The 17657-nt window shown below is 38.9% G+C and overlaps 1 protein-coding gene across 1 annotated transcript in view; it reads left to right on the top strand.

Moving 5' to 3' along the window:
* Positions 1–125: 125 nt before the first annotated feature.
* Positions 126–17657, top strand: part of SLC4A1AP (solute carrier family 4 member 1 adaptor protein) — a 30313-nt gene continuing 12781 nt past the window's right edge. Inside the window, exons 1-9 of the mRNA XM_008980959.4 lie at positions 126–814; positions 1366–1561; positions 3336–3458; positions 4909–4969; positions 5314–5453; positions 9604–9764; positions 11018–11087; positions 11460–11646; positions 15701–15812. Coding sequence (XP_008979207.2) covers positions 152–814; positions 1366–1561; positions 3336–3458; positions 4909–4969; positions 5314–5453; positions 9604–9764; positions 11018–11087; positions 11460–11646; positions 15701–15812 — 1713 coding nt within the window. The 5' untranslated portion in view covers positions 126–151. The remainder of the gene's footprint in view (positions 815–1365; positions 1562–3335; positions 3459–4908; positions 4970–5313; positions 5454–9603; positions 9765–11017; positions 11088–11459; positions 11647–15700; positions 15813–17657) is intronic.

Genomic DNA, 17657 nt, shown 5'->3' with positions numbered 1-17657 from the left:
ACTTTGCAACGCTCTAGATCGTGAAGGAGCAACTTTACCATCGCCGCCTACGACGCCCCTGGGAGCTTGAGAGAGTGGAACGTGGACAGGAACGTAAAGACCGAAGGGTGAGGTTTCGAAGGAACAGATTTCGAGGTTGCACTGGCTGAGGATGGCTGACATTCTCTCTCAGTTCGAGCCGCAGACATCGCAAGAGCTCTGTGTCGACTTCAAGAAGCCCGCACTGCTGGTGCCCCCAGCGGCGCGGAGTAAGGCCCCGGCCACCAGTCCTTCAAACCCTGAGGAGGTGAAGAAGGAAGCGCCCACCGCGTTGCAGGACTCCAATTCTGGGGAGCCCGACGTCCCGCCTCCTCAGCCGGACTGCGGGGATATTAGGAGTCCACAGGAGGAGCAGTCGCGCCCCCAGACAGCGGTTTCTTCCCCTGGCTCTCAGGCCCTGGCTCCCCGCTACCAGGAGCCTTCCTGGGGTGGCCCTGCCACAGCCCCCTACAGCTTAGAGACCCTGAAGGGCGGCACTATCCTTGGCACCCGTAGCTTGAAAGGGACGAGTTATTGCCTTTTCGGGAGGTTGCCTGATTGCGACGTGTGCTTGGAGCACCCTTCGGTGTCTCGGTACCACGCAGTGCTTCAGCACAGGGCGTCTGGGCCTGACGGAGAATGCGACAGCAACGGGCCGGGCTTCTACCTCTATGATCTGGGAAGCACCCATGGCACTTTTCTTAACAAAACTCGCATCCCACCTCGCACCTACTGTCGAGTCCACGTTGGGCATGTTGTTCGCTTTGGAGGCAGCACCCGGCTCTTTATCCTCCAGGTAGGTAGAAAACCCTAGAATTGAAATCTCGGGCTTATTGGGCTGCGTTCCTGAGCTTCTTAAGCTTTCGATGAGGAAGAAGAATCTCCCAGTCAGCGAATATAAATATGAAGGAATCAAGTCTGGCCTATCATCTCCAAACCTCTATACACATTGCCGTATTTCTGAAAGGCATGTCCACAATCCCGAACTCTAAAATAATTCGTTTTTGTTTTTATTTTTTGGCCAGGCTCGGTGGCTCACGCCTGTAATCCCAATACTTTGGGAGGCCCAGGCGGGAAGATCGCTTGAGCCCAGTAGTTCGAGAGGAAGCTGGGCAACATGGCAAGACCACGCCCCCAACCCCGTCTCAAAAAAAAAAAAAAAAAAAAAAAAAATAGCCAGGCCTCAGCTACTCGGGAGCCTGAGATGGGAGAATCACCTGAGCCCAGGAGGTCAAGGCTGCAGTGAGCTGTATTTTAGCCACTGCACTCCAGTCCAGCCTAGGGGGCAGAGAAAGACCCTTTCTCTAAATAAATAAATAAATAACCTTTTTTCCCTTGGTTCATTAGGGACCAGAGGAAGACCGAGAGGCAGAATCTGAGTTAACAGTAACACAGTTGAAGGAATTGCGCAAGCAGCAACGAATATTGTTGGAGAAGAAGATGCTAGGAGAAGACTCAGATGAAGAAGAGGAAATGGATACCTCTGAAAGAAAGAGAAATGCTGGTAGCCAAGATGATGAGATGGGTTGCACCTGGGGAATGGGTAAGAAATTAAAATTACTGCCAGAGGTTAATATTTTGAGTTAATTACTAGTGGTACCCTTAAATGTTTTTAAAAATCATACAGCTTTTCATTGCTCCTTGTGATAGATAGGGCAAACACAATTTGCATGTGAGGTAACCAAAAGCCAGAGAGATTCATTAAATTTACTGATGTAAAAAATTAAATTATAGGCACTTTGGATTTAAAAAAAGATGTTTTTAATGCACTCTCTTGTTCAAAACGTGTCCTAAGAATAAAGTTGCTATTTTTACAGTTCTTAACTTTTATATTTATTAAGTACTGACCTTGTGCTATGTGATTATCATTGGAGGGGGTGGAACTCTATTCAACCAAATAAATGGGATGTTATTCAATATAGGATATTCTCTTGAATTTTCTGTACTTTGTGAAAATATCTTGAAATGTGGAATCTTAATCAGAGAAAGCTGGTCCCTTAGCCAAAATAATAAACTTTCTTGAACACCAGATATTTTAGAAAATGGATACTCAGGAGATGGGAGTATAGAAAGATAGAATATGGCCTTAATATGTAGTTGGGAAGACAGGAAAAATTATGAAGTTACTTTTGCTAAGTGCCAAGCAAAAGCAGGAAACCATAAGTATGCTAGAGTGAAAGTTTGGAGAAGAGAGAACAGTGATTGAGGACTTAGACCTGTGTTGTCTGATATGGTAGCCACTAGCCACATGTGGTTACTAAGCATGTGCAATGTGGCTAGTTCCAACTGACGTGTGCTATAAATGCAAAATACACACTGAATTTCAAAGACTTAGTCTGAAAACAAGAATGTAAAATATCTCTTTCATGTATTTTTATACTGATTACATGTTGAAATGACAATAATTTTACCTGTTTTAATTTTTTAATGTGGCTAATAGAAAATTTAAGATTACGCAGAAAATTTAAGATTACGAATATGGCTTTCATGATATTCCCATTGAACAGCACTAACTTAGATCACTGGGAAACTTTATACGCATAAGAGTTTGAGCTGGTACTTGAAGGAAAGGAAAAGCCCTTATGAAGCTTAGTATTGGGATTGGTATTCAGGGTAGGGACTGATGATTTTTAAGGAAGTTTATTTGGCAGATATAAGAAGTATTACGAAGTTGTATTGGAAATGAAATTTAGATATGAGTGTGAGAGAACAAGAATGCCAGGCTGAGGAGCTCAAATTTTTTTCCACAATGTGGTAGGTAATTTTACTTTTAAAATATTGTGATGGAGAAAAAAAATTAAGGTGCCATGAAAAGTTTTGACTTGTCGCACAATTTAGAAAACCTGAATATGTTTATACTTGTGGTTTTGTGGTTGTTCCACCCCCTGTCCCTGCAAGTATGTATTTGTTCTTTTTTTAATCACAGATCTACTATATCTTTTTTTTTTTTTTGAGACAGAGTCTTACTCTGTCACCTAGTCTGGAGTGCACAGGTGCAATCTTGGCTCACTGCAACCTCCACCTCCTGGGTTCAAGCGATTCTCCTGCCTCAGCCTCCTCAGTATATGGGATTACAGGCACCCACCACTATACCCAGCTAATTTTTTGCATTTTTAGTAGAGATGGGGTTTCACCATGTTGGCCAGGTTGGTCTCGAACTCCATACCTCGTGATTCACCTACCTTGGCCTTCCAAAGTTCTGAGCCACCACGCCTGGCCTAACTATATCTTTATGCAGCCTGAAAGAATAGAGGGTATCATTCAGATGGTCTCTTCTCATGTCTGATTATCTTTTCTTCCTTTCCCGTATCCTGTAGGAGAAGATGCAGTAGAGGATGATGCTGAAGAGAATCCTATTGTCTTAGAGTTTCAGCAGGAAAGGGAGGCCTTTTATATAAAGGATCCCAAAAAGGCTCTCCAAGGCTTTTTTGACCGAGAAGGTATGTAAACAGATTCTGACTCTACCAGTAAAAGGTATCCAGGGCAGTGTGGTTTTCTAGAGCCTCAGGTTGAGCTTTATACTAAGATATACTATAATTTTATTGCTGTCTTTTTTTTTTTTTTTTTTTTGAGATGGAGATTTGCTCTTGTTACTCAGGCTGGAGTGCAATGGCACGGTCTCGGCTCACTGCAATCTCCGCCTCCTGGGTTCAAGCAATTCTCCTGCCTCAGCCTCCCGAGTAGCTGGAACTACAGGCACGTGCCACCATGCCCAGCTAATTTTTGTCTTTTTAGTAGAGACAGTGTTTCACCTTGTTGACCAGGATGGTCTTGATCTCTTGACCTCGTGATCCACCTGCCTCGGCCTCCCGAAGTGCTGGGATTATAGGCGTGAGCCACCGCGCCCGGCCTATTGCTTTCTTGTTCAGTTTTTACTCTTGTGGTCAGTTGCTTTAAGTTTATTTTGAAAATTATTCCTCATTAGTATAGCAGAGGGAAAAAAAATCATAAATATCTTGTTAGTCTTTCTTATCTTAAAAAAAGGAAGTACTTTTTTCCCTGACTCATCTCATTCTTTTCAAAAGATACTGGACTTTAATGGTGGAGAAATTGAGCCAACTTCCTGTAATTTTTTAATTCCGAATTCACCTGATCTTTTGTAGTTCCTGACATGAGTTTAGACTTTATATTATATGATTTAAAAATTTTTTCCACAGAGGATTGTTTTGAAATACTTTGAGAGAATATCTATGTATTTGTATGTTTATGTATATCTGCATATGTTTTATATGTTTATATGAGTAATATATGAAACAGCTGTGCACTTAATAACTGCTTCTAAAAACCAGGCAACTGTGATAAAATAACCACTTAAGTCTACAACTTATGTAAATGAAAACTACTATACAGTGAACAAATATATCTATGGAGAATTGATTACTTTGATCTGAGTTTGCTTTTCTCTCTGCCTCAGACTTACTCTAATTTTATTATGAGATGATAATCCCTAGGAATGAGAAGTGAAATGCATTGAAATTTATTATTCAGTGTGGTATGGAAACTTGTTCTTTTTTTGATGTAGGGTCTTGCTCTGTCACCCAGGCTGGAGTACAATGGTATAATCCCAGCTCACTGCAGCCTTGACCTCCAGGGCTTAAGCTATCCTCCAGCCTCAGCCCGTATAGTAGCTGGGACAAAAGGCACATACCATTATGCCTGGCTAATTTTTGTATTTTTTGTAGAAATTGGGTTTTGCCATGTTTCCCAGACTAGTCTCGCACTCCTAGACTCAAGTGATCCTCCTGCCTCAGTCTCCCAAAGTGCTAGCATTATGGGAGTGAGCCACTGCTAGGAAGGTGTTCTTATTTGACATTTGTTCTCATTTCTCATTGTATCAACTACTAATTTTTGGATTCTATTAAAATTGTTTTGTCTCTCTTTCTCCCACAGGAGAAGAATTAGAATATGAATTTGATGAACAGGGACATAGCACTTGGCTCTGCAGGGTGAGGTATGTTATTTTCTTATTAATGTTTATTTCTGGAAAATGACCAATTTCAGGTTTAATGTATGGTTATAGACAACAACCCAAAGGGTAACTTTTATTTAATTTTAAGCTATTTCTAAATTTGAGACTTCATAGTTTAGTAACCCTTAATGTTATTGGAGAGTGGGGTGGGATGGGTAAGAGGTAGAAAGAAAAGATTTCAAGTCCAACATTGGCAAGATAGAACAAGATGAATTCAAAGACTGAAAGGCCATCTAAGAAAACATGACTATTATCATAGCATAGTAGTTGTTTTCATGAGAATTGGAGCTTAATCCTGTGCTATAATTCCCACTAAACCAATGAAGATTACCTGTGGATGATTCAACTGGAAAACAACTGGTGGCTGAGGCCATTCACTCAGGAAAGAAAAAAGAAGCAATGATCCAGTGCTCATTGGAAGCTTGTCGAATTCTTGACACTTTGGGATTGCTTCGGCAAGAAGCAGGTCAGTATATATAGGAGCGCTTTTTTCCTAAAAAAAAAAAAAAAAAAAAGGAAAGAAGGAAAATTTAACACAAACAGTGATAAAACTTCTTTATAGGGGAAAATGTAAATTGTACAGAATTTTTTGAAGTGAAAAAAAATTCTCTATCTCAATACCCTAAAGTAGCCACTGTTATATTCTCCCAGACATTTTCTATGTATATTTAAATGTGTGCTGAGAACTAGATCCTTTAACAAAAAAACACTCATACACAAAGGCAGTCATATTAATTAGACTCTTTTGTGACTCACTTTTTAAATGTAAGAATGTGTATCATGGATATTATTATTTTTGAGACAGAGTCTCACTCTGTCACACAGGCTGGAGATCTTGGCTCACTGCAACCTCCATCTCCCAGGTTCAAGCCATCCTCCCACCTCAGCCTCCCTAATAGCTGGGACTACAGGTGTGCACCACCATGCCCAGCTAATTTTTGTGTGGGTTTGTTTGTTTGTTTTTTTTTTTTTTTTTGAGACAAAGTTTTACTCTTGTTGCCTAGGCTGGAGTGCAATGGTGTAATCTCAGCTTACTTCAACCTTCGCCTCCCAGATTCAAGTGATTCTCCTGCCTCAGCCTCCCGAGTGGCTGGAATTATAGGCATGCACCACCATACCTGGCTAGTTTTTATTTTTAACAGAGACAGGGTTTCTCCTTGTTGGTCAAGATGGTCTCGAACTTCTGACCTCAGGTGATGATTCACCCATCTCAGCCTCCCAAAATGCTGGGATTACAGGTGTGAGGCACTGCGCCTGGCCATTTTTGTGTTTTTAATAGAGACGTGGTATGTTGGCCAGGCTGGTCTCAAATGCCCGACCGGTCTCAAATGCCTGACCTCAGGTGATTTGCCCTCCTTGGCCTCCCAAAGTTCTGAGATTACAGGCATGAGCCGCCGAGCCCAGCCGTATCATGGATATTATATCAATACATTAAAATGTATCAATACATTGTATATTTTGCTTGTTTTTTTTGTTGTTGTTGTTAAAAAAAGCCTGAGTAGAGCATTATTTATTAATAAGGCTTATATTAAATTTTTATTATTGCAAAGTAACTTAGGTCTGGTTCAAAGCTACCAAAAGCCTTACAATAAAATATACTTGTTCCTTGCCCTACCCCTCCTCAGACTTCCTCCCTGGAGGCTTTCAGTTCTTTCAGGTATTTCTTCTGGCATTTAAAAACACCTGTATTTCTAAGAACAAGAGTATGCTGTTATATTTTGAGTCATTTATTTTAGACATTATCTGTCAGCTATGCTAAATTAGTATTTAGTATTTACATGATTATGCTTATGTGAATATTAGTCATAACTGAACAGTTTTCTTTCTTTTTGTTTTTCCTAAAGGTAATAATTATGTTTGCTTTTCATGTGTTTGGGGCTTTTTTGTATTTCTTGCTCATTCTTCCCACATCTTTCAGTAGCCTCACCACATCAGATAACCTAATGATTAGGTAATTTATCATTTCTGATTTTTTTTGGAAACACTTTTTCTGAAGAGCACTATTTTTCTTTCAGGGCTTATTGCTCTGCACATCTGCTACAGAACTGGCACCTGGGACTTGGCTTTCCTGTCATCCTTGAGACTTCCTTGCTGTTTCTCCAGAGTTAACTTTTCTGTTTCTTGATTCTCATATTCTCATGTTTCTTGGTTTATTTCCTTGTATAGCAATACATCCTTCTGTACTTTTAGCAGATCAAAAAACTGGTACAACGCTAGGGGGCACGGGTGATGATAGTCTTCAATGAATTTTACGTCTTTCCTTTTCTTGGTGTACTCTCTTGTTTTGGTGGACATCCTCTAGTAGATTTCAGAGAAACAATGTATAGGAAATAAACTTTATTAACCTGTCTCTTCTGAAAATATAAATTCTATATATATTATATAAATTATAAATATATAAATATAAATTCTATATATATTCTAGCTTAACTCCTGTTTGTCTGGGAATACAATTTTAAGTTGGAAATAATTTTTCTTATCATTTTACATCCAATGTTGCTTTTGAGAAGTCCTAAACTGTTCAGATTTTGATTTTATTGTATGTCATCTTTTTCACCCCTTGCCAGAGTTTGTAAGAGTTTCCTTTTGTTCTAAAGGTTCTGAAACTTAACTATAAAGTACTTTTCTGCAAGTCTATTTTGTTCATTCTCCTGGGTACTTGTCGGATCCTTTGATCTGGAAATCTTGGCTGTTCAGGAACATTTTTGCAATTATGCCATTATTTCAGCCCTCTGTTTTCTATGGAATTTTATTAATCAGATATTGGACCCCTTGGACTGACCATTTAAGTTTTTTTCTTTTTTTCATCTCTATGTCTTTCCATTCTTTCTGAGAGATTCTACACCTTTATCTTTCTGCCTTCTCTATTTTGCCAAGATTTTAATTTCTTTCTCTATCTTTTTGTAAGTTTTTAAAGCCAGGCAATCTTTCATCCTAGAGAAGACTCAGAGACTCCAAGGTTTTAATTTCTAAAAGTTCATTTTTGGTTTTTGAATTGTCCTTTTTAAAACAAATTTTCCTGTTGTTTTATGGGTTGTAAATATTTAATCTTTGTTTTCTCCAGGTTATTTTTCTTTTTGTTTGGTCTCTGTTCTACATGTTAAAGGTTTTTCTCAGTTGTCATGTAATTCTTTATTGTAGTTTTTTATTTGGGGATGAAAAATGTGATTGACTGTTTGGAATATATAGGTAGAATTTCAGCATGGAATATAGTCTCTCACTTTAATAACCACATTGTAAAGAGAGCCTCTTTGTCCTATCTCTAAATATAAATATGAGGGAAGGAGTCTTACTGAATTGGCTTTGGTCATATGACTATCCCTAAACCAGATAAAATAGGGGAGGAATTTTCTAGGGGAAAGAGGTACTTTTATCAGAACAAAGAGAGTAGAATGTTGTAGGGTGGAAGAAAAAGTATTGGCTGTCATAGTCTTCTATTGATGGACTCTCTACATATTCACTGTTATAAATACTATTTCACTGATATTTATAGAATAAATTCCTAGAAGTGGAATTGCTGGATCAATGCATTTTTAATAACAGATATTATAGGCTTGACCATCAAAAAGCTTGTACATTCCCAGCAATTATTCATCTTTTTATGTTTTTTTAGTTTTATAGGTGAGAAGTAGTATCTATTTTTTAAATTTGTACTTTATTATTTTTTAAAAGTAACATCTTTCAAAATATTTATTATATTTGTTTTTCTGTGAACTACTTTCATTTTCCTTTTTCAAATTTTCTTTTGGGTTATTGGTATTTTTCTCATTTTCCTTTTTTCTTCATTGATTTTTTTTTTTTTTTTTTTTTACATAGAGTCTTACTCTTGGTGTCCAGCCTGGAGTCCAGTGGCACTTTTGCAGCTCACCACAGCCTCCACCTCCTAGGTTCAAGCAATATTCCTGCCTCAGCCTCCTGAGTAGGTGGGATTACAGGTGCCCGCCACCATACCCAGCTAATTTTTGTATTTTTAATAGAGATGGGGTTTCATGACATTGGTTAGGCTGGTCTTGAATTCCTGACCTCAGGCCATCCACCACCCCCTGCCAGCCTCCCAAAGTGCTGGGATTACCATGCCTGGCCATCCTCATTGATTTTTCAAAGCTATTTGCTCATTAAATAACTATTTGCTTTAATGAAAAATTGTTTAATAAGAAATTATGGAAAAATATACATAACAGAAAAGTATACCATTTTAAGCATTGTAAGAGTACAATTCAGTGATATTAAGTACATTCACAATGTTATGGAACCATCAACACTTCACTTTGGAACTTTTTAAAAAAAACAATTCCATCTGAAATTCTGTACCTGTTAAACACTTAACTTCATTCTCTGTCCTCCCCAGCCTCTGACAACCACCATTCTACTTTTCAGTCTCTATGAATTTGACTACTTTAGGTATTTCACATAATGTAGTAAGTGTCCTTTTATGTCTGGCTTATTTCACTTAGTATAATGTCTTCAAGATTTAGCCCTTTGTTTTTACATGTAGTTTGGCGGCTTGTAGAATCATCTTTTTCAGTAGTTGATGGTGACATTTTAAGCTCCTTGTCTACTTTCTTTTTCTTTTCTTTTTTAAAAATATATTTATTAATCATTTTATCCACCTTTAGTATCTCGGAAAAGGAAAGCCAAGAACTGGGAAGATGAAGACTTTTATGATAGTGATGATGACACATTTCTTGATCGGACTGGCCTGGTTGAGAAGAAGCGTCTGAACAGAATGAAGAAGGCTGGCAAGATTGATGAGAAGCCAGAGACCTTTGAATCATTGGCAAGTTTTATTTATGAAAGTAGCTGTGGTATTGAATAGTTTAATTTTTAATAAAAAATGTATTATTGAAATATTTTATGATAATTACAATTTTTAAAGTAGTAGCAATGAAATCTGACACTAAAGTATAACTTTTGTGATCTGTTAATTTAATGGTAACAAACAACTAGTCTTATCCAAGTTGTTTGAAAAAAATTTGGCTTGCTTACTAAATACTTTCCTCCAGGATATTGCTCCATCAGGTAACATTCTTTGGATATGATATTACTCATCTCAAAAAGAAGGGAAAAAGTTCCAAGTTAAGGGATTCTGAGGTGAAATTGACTTTAGGCTTCTGGCAGTCAAGAGAAGTCAAAGGAATTTTGAAGAATGTAGTATGGTAATATGTAGTCTGAAACAGTATATTCTTCAGGAAATTATAAGGTGACATGTGTTAATATATAGGTAACAGACAGTAATAGGTAGGTAATAGGCTACCTATTTGACTAGAAAAAGCATATATTAATAATGCAGAGCTTGACCAGAATATGGGGAAGTTGACTCTCAATTGGTGGGAATGTATAACACAACCTTTTAAATTATCAATCCGACATTTGTTAACATTAAAAATGCATTGATTCAGCAATTGCACTTCAAGGAATTTCTTATAGGTATTAATTTATAGGAGGATTTGGAGCTTAAAACATAATCCAACATCTTCTTTTGATTGATGTAAAACAAATGCCTTGAGCTCCTTCTTCTGAGTAAAATAAAGTCTGAGTTATTAATTCTGTTTAATTCTGTGTTTTTAAATTCAGAAATAAATTCAATTTGAATTTAACACATTGAAAGTGTTAACTCTGGCCGGGTGCAGTGTAATCCTAACACTTTCAGAGGCCGAGGCAGGTGGATTGCCTGAGTTCAGTTCAAGACCAGCCTGGGCAACATGGTGAAACCCTGGCTCTACTAAAATACCAAAAATTAGCTGGGCATGGCGGTGTGCGCCTGTTGTCCCAGCTATTTGGGAGGATGAGGCAGGAGAATTGCAAGAACCCGGGAGGCAGAGGTTGCAGTGAGCCGAGATTGTGCCACTGCAACAGAGCAAAACACCATCTCAAAAAAAAAAAAGTATTAACTCTGGAAGTAGTAGTTCAACTGGACTTTTGAATGAATCTTCTTAAAACTTTTAGTAACAATAGTGAAAATAGGAAGATGATAAGGAAACAGTTTGAAAGAAGAAAAATTTTCTAATCCTGTTGATTTGGGTGTTACAGGTTGCAAAATTAAATGATGCTGAAAGGGAACTTTCTGAAATATCTGAGAGATTGAAAGCCTCAAGTAAAGGTAAGTTTTTCATCAAATATTTATTAGTATACCATATATAGTGCTCTGTGCTAGGCACTGGGCTACATTGGTTAATAAGAAATATCATACAGAATATGGAGCCTTTTGACAGAGCAACATACCGTTTTAGACCTAGAAAGAACATTATAAATCATTTGGTTTAATCTCTTTATTTAATAGTTGAGGGCAATGAAGCCCATTGAGATAAAATGACTTCCCGAGGTCTCGTGGCAATAATCTGTTCCTTATTCCTATTATTAGTGATGTTCTCTGTCCACTTTTATGTTAGTGACTTTTATATGGAAACTTTGACTGAATTTTAAAATATTCAGGACCATTTTTCTAAACATGTGTTATTCTTTTCTTGGACAGTTCTATCAGAGTCGCCATCTCAGGATTCTTTAGATGCATTCATGTCAGAAATGAAATCAGGCAGTACCTTAGATGGTGTGTCCCGGAAGAAACTTCACCTGAGAACTTTTGAACTGAGGAAAGAACAACAGAGACTTAAAGGGTTAATAAAAATTGTAAAGCCAGCAGAGATTCCAGAACTAAAAAAGTAAGTAAATCTTAGTTTTATTTGGAATTTTAAGTAAGTATGGTAGCATAGATAACATTTTCAATTATTGCTTTATCTTCTTAGATAACCATTATAGAATACAACTATAATACAAAGAATTCTTTAAAGAATATAATTTATATAATACAAATATAATACAAGGAATTCTTTAAAGCACAGAAGGCAGTGGTTTTTATAAAGACTTTGTTTCATATTTGCGAAATATAGACTGTTAGAGGATTTTTTGAGAAAACTATATTGATTTCTGATTCATTGGAAGATTGTGAAGTTTTTTACTTAATTTTTTAGTGTAGAATAAACTCCTTTAAAAAGCATCATGCACAAAAACCTAATTTATCTAATATGAAAAGACCACTGAGGCTGGGCATGGTGGCTCACATCTGTAATCCTAGCACTTTGGGAGGTCGAGGCACGTAGATCACTTTCAAGACCAGCCTGGGTGATGTGGCAAAACCCTAGCTCTACAAAAAATAAAAACATTAGCTAGGCATGGTGGAGCACGCCTGTGCTCCCAGCTATTTGGGAAGCCAAGGTTGGAGGATTGCTTGAGCCCAGGAGTTCAAGGCTACAGTGAGCTGTGGTTGCACCATTGCACTCTAGCATGGGTGACAGAGGAAGTCCCTGTCTCAAAAAAAATTAATATATTAATAAAAAGACCTCTGAATGATAAGTAGACAGCCAACCACCCAGGAGAAAAATGGATAAAGGATGTCTACTCACAGGCCATAGAAAAAGAAATACAAATAGCATCTTTTATACAAAGATGCTCAACTGCATCATCATAAGAGAAACACAAATGCTACAAATGCTACAACATAATACCTTTTTTTTTTTTTTTTGAGATAGGGTCTCACTCTGTCACCCATCCTGGAGTACAGTGGCACAATCATAGCTCACTGCAGCCTTGACCTCCTGGGATCAAGTGATCCTCCTGCCTCAGCCTCCTAAGTAGCTGGGACCACAGGTATGCACCACCATACCTGGCTAATTTTTAATTTTTTATAGAGATGGGGTCTTGCCATGCTGCCCAAGCTGGTCTTGAACTCCTGAACTCAAGCAGTCTGCCTGCCTCAGCCTCCCAAAGTGCTGGGGTTACAGGCATGAGCCACCACACCTGGCCTTAATACCACTTTTATCTAAATTTGATGAAGATTAATTAAGTGTGATTTTATACTGCACTGATGAGGCTATGACAAAAAGGCACTTTCTTGTATTGCTTATTGAAGGACAAATTAGTCCATTCTCTATACAAGACAAATAGGCAGTCTCTATCCTGATTACAAATGCACATGCCCTTTGATCTATTTCATTTCTAGGAATTTGTCCTTCACATACTTAGGAAATGATGTACAGCATTGTTTATATTAATAATAGTAAAAGATTAGAAATTCCCTAAATGTTTGTCAAAGGGGATGGGTTTTATATATATATATGTATCTCTATCTATCTACACAATTGAACACAATATAGCTGTTAAAAAAAGAGGCAACTATATATAAGATATGGAAACACTATCAAGATGAGTAACAAAAACAAAATGCAGAACAGTGTGTATAACAGGCACCGTCTATAAAAAATGACAGTGGGGGAAGAATACATAGGTATGTAGGCCGTTGCTTATGTGCATAAGATCTGTTTAGGTTGGGTTTCCTAAAAACAGACTGAATCGGGGATTCAGTGATTTATAAAGAGAGTGCTCTCAGGAGAAATCTGTAGGGGAGTGAGGGAAGCAGGAGAGGGCAGGAGAAGAATCTGGGCTAAGATATGGTTTGAGAGCCCGAATGGCACCACAGATACCATGGAGGCAAGGTGCTTGGGTTTTATACCCTGTCCTTCCAGCCCTTCATTGGTCATAGGATATCTGACTGACTGGGGGGTGGGAGGGACTCACAGCATTTCTCCTGGGAAGGGTGCAGATGTGAGCCTTTAGCTGCCAATGTCTGTAGTAGCTCTTTGGCCTGATAAAGGGAATCTGGGAGGGGTACCAATAGCATCTGCTGCTGTATCTCTGGAAAGATTAATGAAAGACTAATAATATTGATTGACGATGGGGAAGGCAACTGGGTGGCTGGAGGACAGCAATAGGAGGGAGACTTTTCACAGTATATGTGCTTTATACTTGAGTTTTGACCATGTGAATATACTTTCTATTCTATTCAGATATACTGAATTTTTAAAAGGAAATCCTATACCAAATAGCCATACCACTTTAGGTCTAAATTTATTGTAATATAGTTGCAGTTCTAGTTTTAAATAACAAATAACTGGAAAAAGTAAGAATCATATAAAATTTTGTTGCAGTAAAACTACTTGTTAATAAAAGTGGCTGGGGACAGTGGCTCACCACCTGTAGTCCTAGCACTTTGGGAGAGTGAGGTGGGAAGATGGCTTGAGTCCAGGAGTTTGAGACTAGCCTGGGCAACATAGTGAGACCCTGTCTCTACAAAAAACAAAACTTAGCTGGGTATGGTGGTGCTCATCTGTAGTCTCCGCTACTTGGGAGGCTGAGGTATCACTTGAGCCTGGGAAAGTGAGATTGCAAGACCTGTTACAAACAAACAAAAACAAAAACAAAAAATAAAAGCAAATCTCTGCTTTGGGAAAAAGGAAAAAAAAGAAAAAACATTTGGGGCAAGAATAAAAAATATATATATATGCCTCAGCTTCTTCCCGAGCCTCTTCTGTCAGTCTGTGTGCTTGCCTGGCTTTTCCTCCCTTTCCTATTTTGGATATTTGCCTAAATGTATATCTTCTTCCTTCTCTTTTCACTTAAGGGTTGAACTTTGAAACTTTCTGCCTCCTACCCTAACCCCTGCAAGCAATCTTGATTGTGATTCCATCTTCTGCTTTTTCATCTCCTGTGAGCCACTCTTAGCTTATCCTCTAGGCCAGCCTAGCTTTTTAATGTATCTGAAAACATCTTTGTTGCTGTTGCTTCTGTCTTTCTGTGCCAGAGCCTTCCTGAGGCCTGTGGGGAAGGATGATGATATGAGAAAAAGTCCTTCACAGACAGGCAGGCAACAGTCTTCTGGTGGCCTTAGCAAGGGAATGGGTTTTATCTCTGGTAGGGAGAAAGGGGGTTGAGGCTGGATCTAAGAGCGCCACTAAGTGGGTAAGACCTAGGTAAAAGAAGGCAGTAGTAGCAAGTGGGGCTTCAGGGAGGGCCGGGTAGCCAACATCTGGTATGGGTCACTGGGAGTCAAGAGTGCCAGTACCGTCCTTATATTCTAGTTTGCAGGGCTGTCCCATGGTCAATGTGAAGAGAGCATAGGGCTTTCTTTTTGGTCTAGGTATTCTGGGGTTTCCTCTGTCTCCTCATGCCATATTCTCTTTGTCACCTCTGCCTGCTCTGAGTATCTTGTCAACTCAACTGCCATCCCTTTTGTTTTTGCTTTGTTCTCCTTCTGCCTTTCTAATTTCTACTGTCTTCTTTATACCCTTCCCCAACTTTGCCATAGCTGGCTTAGCTTTTATAACTATTTCCAGCCATTGAGAATGTTGACAGTCTTAGCAGTTGCAGTCTCTCACTATATCTTTGTAATTACTACACGGAATATCCTGCATACTCTGCCCCCATCCCCATGCACACACATTTTTTTTTTAACTTAAGTGCTCAGAGCTATTGCACTTAAGTGGGGATTCCAGATAAGTAAGACCCACTTCAGAGGTTGGTGGGAAATAGAGCTTTACACCATGGATCCATCTCCTGCTGCTTATATATTCTCCTTTGCCAGTGACTTTTGAACTGTAGTAATTTCATGGGTATAAAGTCATGTAACATGTTGCAAATTAGTAGACTAAGGGAGCAGCCACATGATGCCCTTAATGACTGACTCTGTGTCTATGACAGTCAACATGGTTCTTGTCTATTCAAACTGTTGGTCTGAATACCTCTTTCTTATTGTCATATGCTTAGATATTAATTTTGTGGTAATTTTTATTTTGCCAGAGGTTTCTTTGTCACTGTCATGGTATTTTTAGATAAAACCATGGACTCACTAAATAGATGTGTATAATTATTCTTTCTTCCTAGGACTGAAAGTCAGACTACAGGTACAGAAAACAAAGCTAAAAAGCTTACATTGCCTCTATTTGGTGCCATGAAAGGAGGAAGCAAATTCAAATTAAAAACTGGAACAGTAGGGGTAAGTTGTGATCAGGGTGTAATTTAGCCCTTGAGTTGTCCCTGAACTAATTTTTCTCTTTTCTTTTTTGAAAGCACAAATGACTCATTCCATAGTAATGTGAGAAAGGGTTGTGGGCTTGGTATGATCACATCTTTCCCAGAACTTGGTTCTTGGATTCTCTTTTTTTGAGACGGAGTCTCCCTCTGTCGCCAGGCTGGGGTGCAGTGGCGTGATCTTGGTTCACTGCAACTCCGCCTCCCGGTTTCAAGTGATTCTCCGCCTCCCGAGTAGCTGGGATGGGACTACAGGCATGCACCACTATGCCCAGCTAATTTTTGTAATTTTAGTAGAGACGGGTTTTACCATGTTGGCCAGGATAGTCTCCATCTCTTGACCTTATGATCTGCCTGCCTTGGCCTCCCAAAGTTGGGATTATAGGCATGAGCCACTGCGCCTGGCCAGTTCTTGCATTCTTTTGCTCAGCTTAGGGTTATCATGAAATGGTAAATTGATTTCTGCCAATCAGTTTGCAAGTAAATTATTTGTAAATTGGAATACTAGTTTATTAATTTTTCATGAATGTTGCATTTGAGAATGGGTCTCCTGCATTAAATGCTTTTCCTCAGGTGGATAGATGTAGTATTCAGACTCACTAAGAACATAGTGTATGCACCTGCCTCTGCCATATGATTTTTCTTCATTTAATCCTTCTAACACCTTGTGCTGTGTGGGAATTATTACCTCTTACAAATGAGGAAATAGAGTCAGAGAAGTTAAATACCAGTCACACCAGCAATACGTAACTAAGCTGGTAATCAGATCTAGGTATGTCTCTTGAGTTTATGATTTCCCTGCTATCCTACAATATATGTCTGTCTGTGTGTTTTTGCTTTATATATATTCCTTTTCATAGATTCAGCTTTTAAAAGGTTTTCATTACCCCTAACTGAACCTTGAGTATTAGTTTGCTAGGGCCACTATAACAAAATACTAGGGATTGGGCAGCTTAAACAACAGAAAATTTATTTGCTCCCAGTTCTGGAGGCTGTAAGTCCAAGATCAAGACGCCAGCAGGGTTGGTTTCCTCTAAGGCCTTTCCTCGGCTTACCAATGGCTGCCCTCTTGCTGCCTCTTCTGATGGCCATTTCTGTGTACTTGCACCCCTGCTGTCTCTTCTTATAAGGTCATAGGGAGTTAGGGCCCCACCCTAGTACTGTCATTTTAATTTAATTCAATTTAAATTTACAGTCTATTCTGAGGTACTGGGGGTTGGGACTTCAAACATGAATTTGCGGGGTAGGGGGCACAATTCAGCCTTAAACACTCTGAATTAGGGTAGACTGCCCTCTGGTGGCAGAGATCTGAAGTCCTAGCTATGTATTCTGCATGAGTTATGGTTTACCTAACAGGAGGCTTTTCAATCTGTTGTGGTGGGGACTTAGGTTTTAAATAGAAAACTTTTTACTGAAAAGCCCTCCTTAGAGGATTGCTGAATTAAGTCCTATATTTAAAAGATAATGTAGGCTGGCATGGTGGCTCATACCTGTTATCCCAGCACTTGGGGAGGCTGAGGTGGGTGGATTGCTTGAGCTCACTAGTCAAGACCAGCCTGGGCAACATGGTGAAACTCTGTCTCTACTAAAAACAAAAATTAGCTGGGCATGGTGTCCTGTGTGCCTGTAACCCCAGCTACTTTGTGGGCTGAGGCAGGAGAATCGCTTGAATCAGGGAGCCAGAGGTTGCAAAGAGCTGAGATCACACCACTGTACTCCAGCCTGGGCCACAGAGCAAGACTGTGTCTCAAAAAAAAAAAAAGATATAACCAAGATAGGCTTTGGTTCCTTCCCTCTATTCTATAACTGT

This window comes from Callithrix jacchus, chromosome 14, assembly GCF_049354715.1.
Source record: "Callithrix jacchus isolate 240 chromosome 14, calJac240_pri, whole genome shotgun sequence".
NCBI classification, from domain to species: domain Eukaryota; kingdom Metazoa; phylum Chordata; class Mammalia; order Primates; family Cebidae; genus Callithrix; species Callithrix jacchus.
The sequence above is the reverse complement of the archived record's forward strand: the minus strand, read 5'-3'. Positions and strand labels throughout refer to the sequence as shown.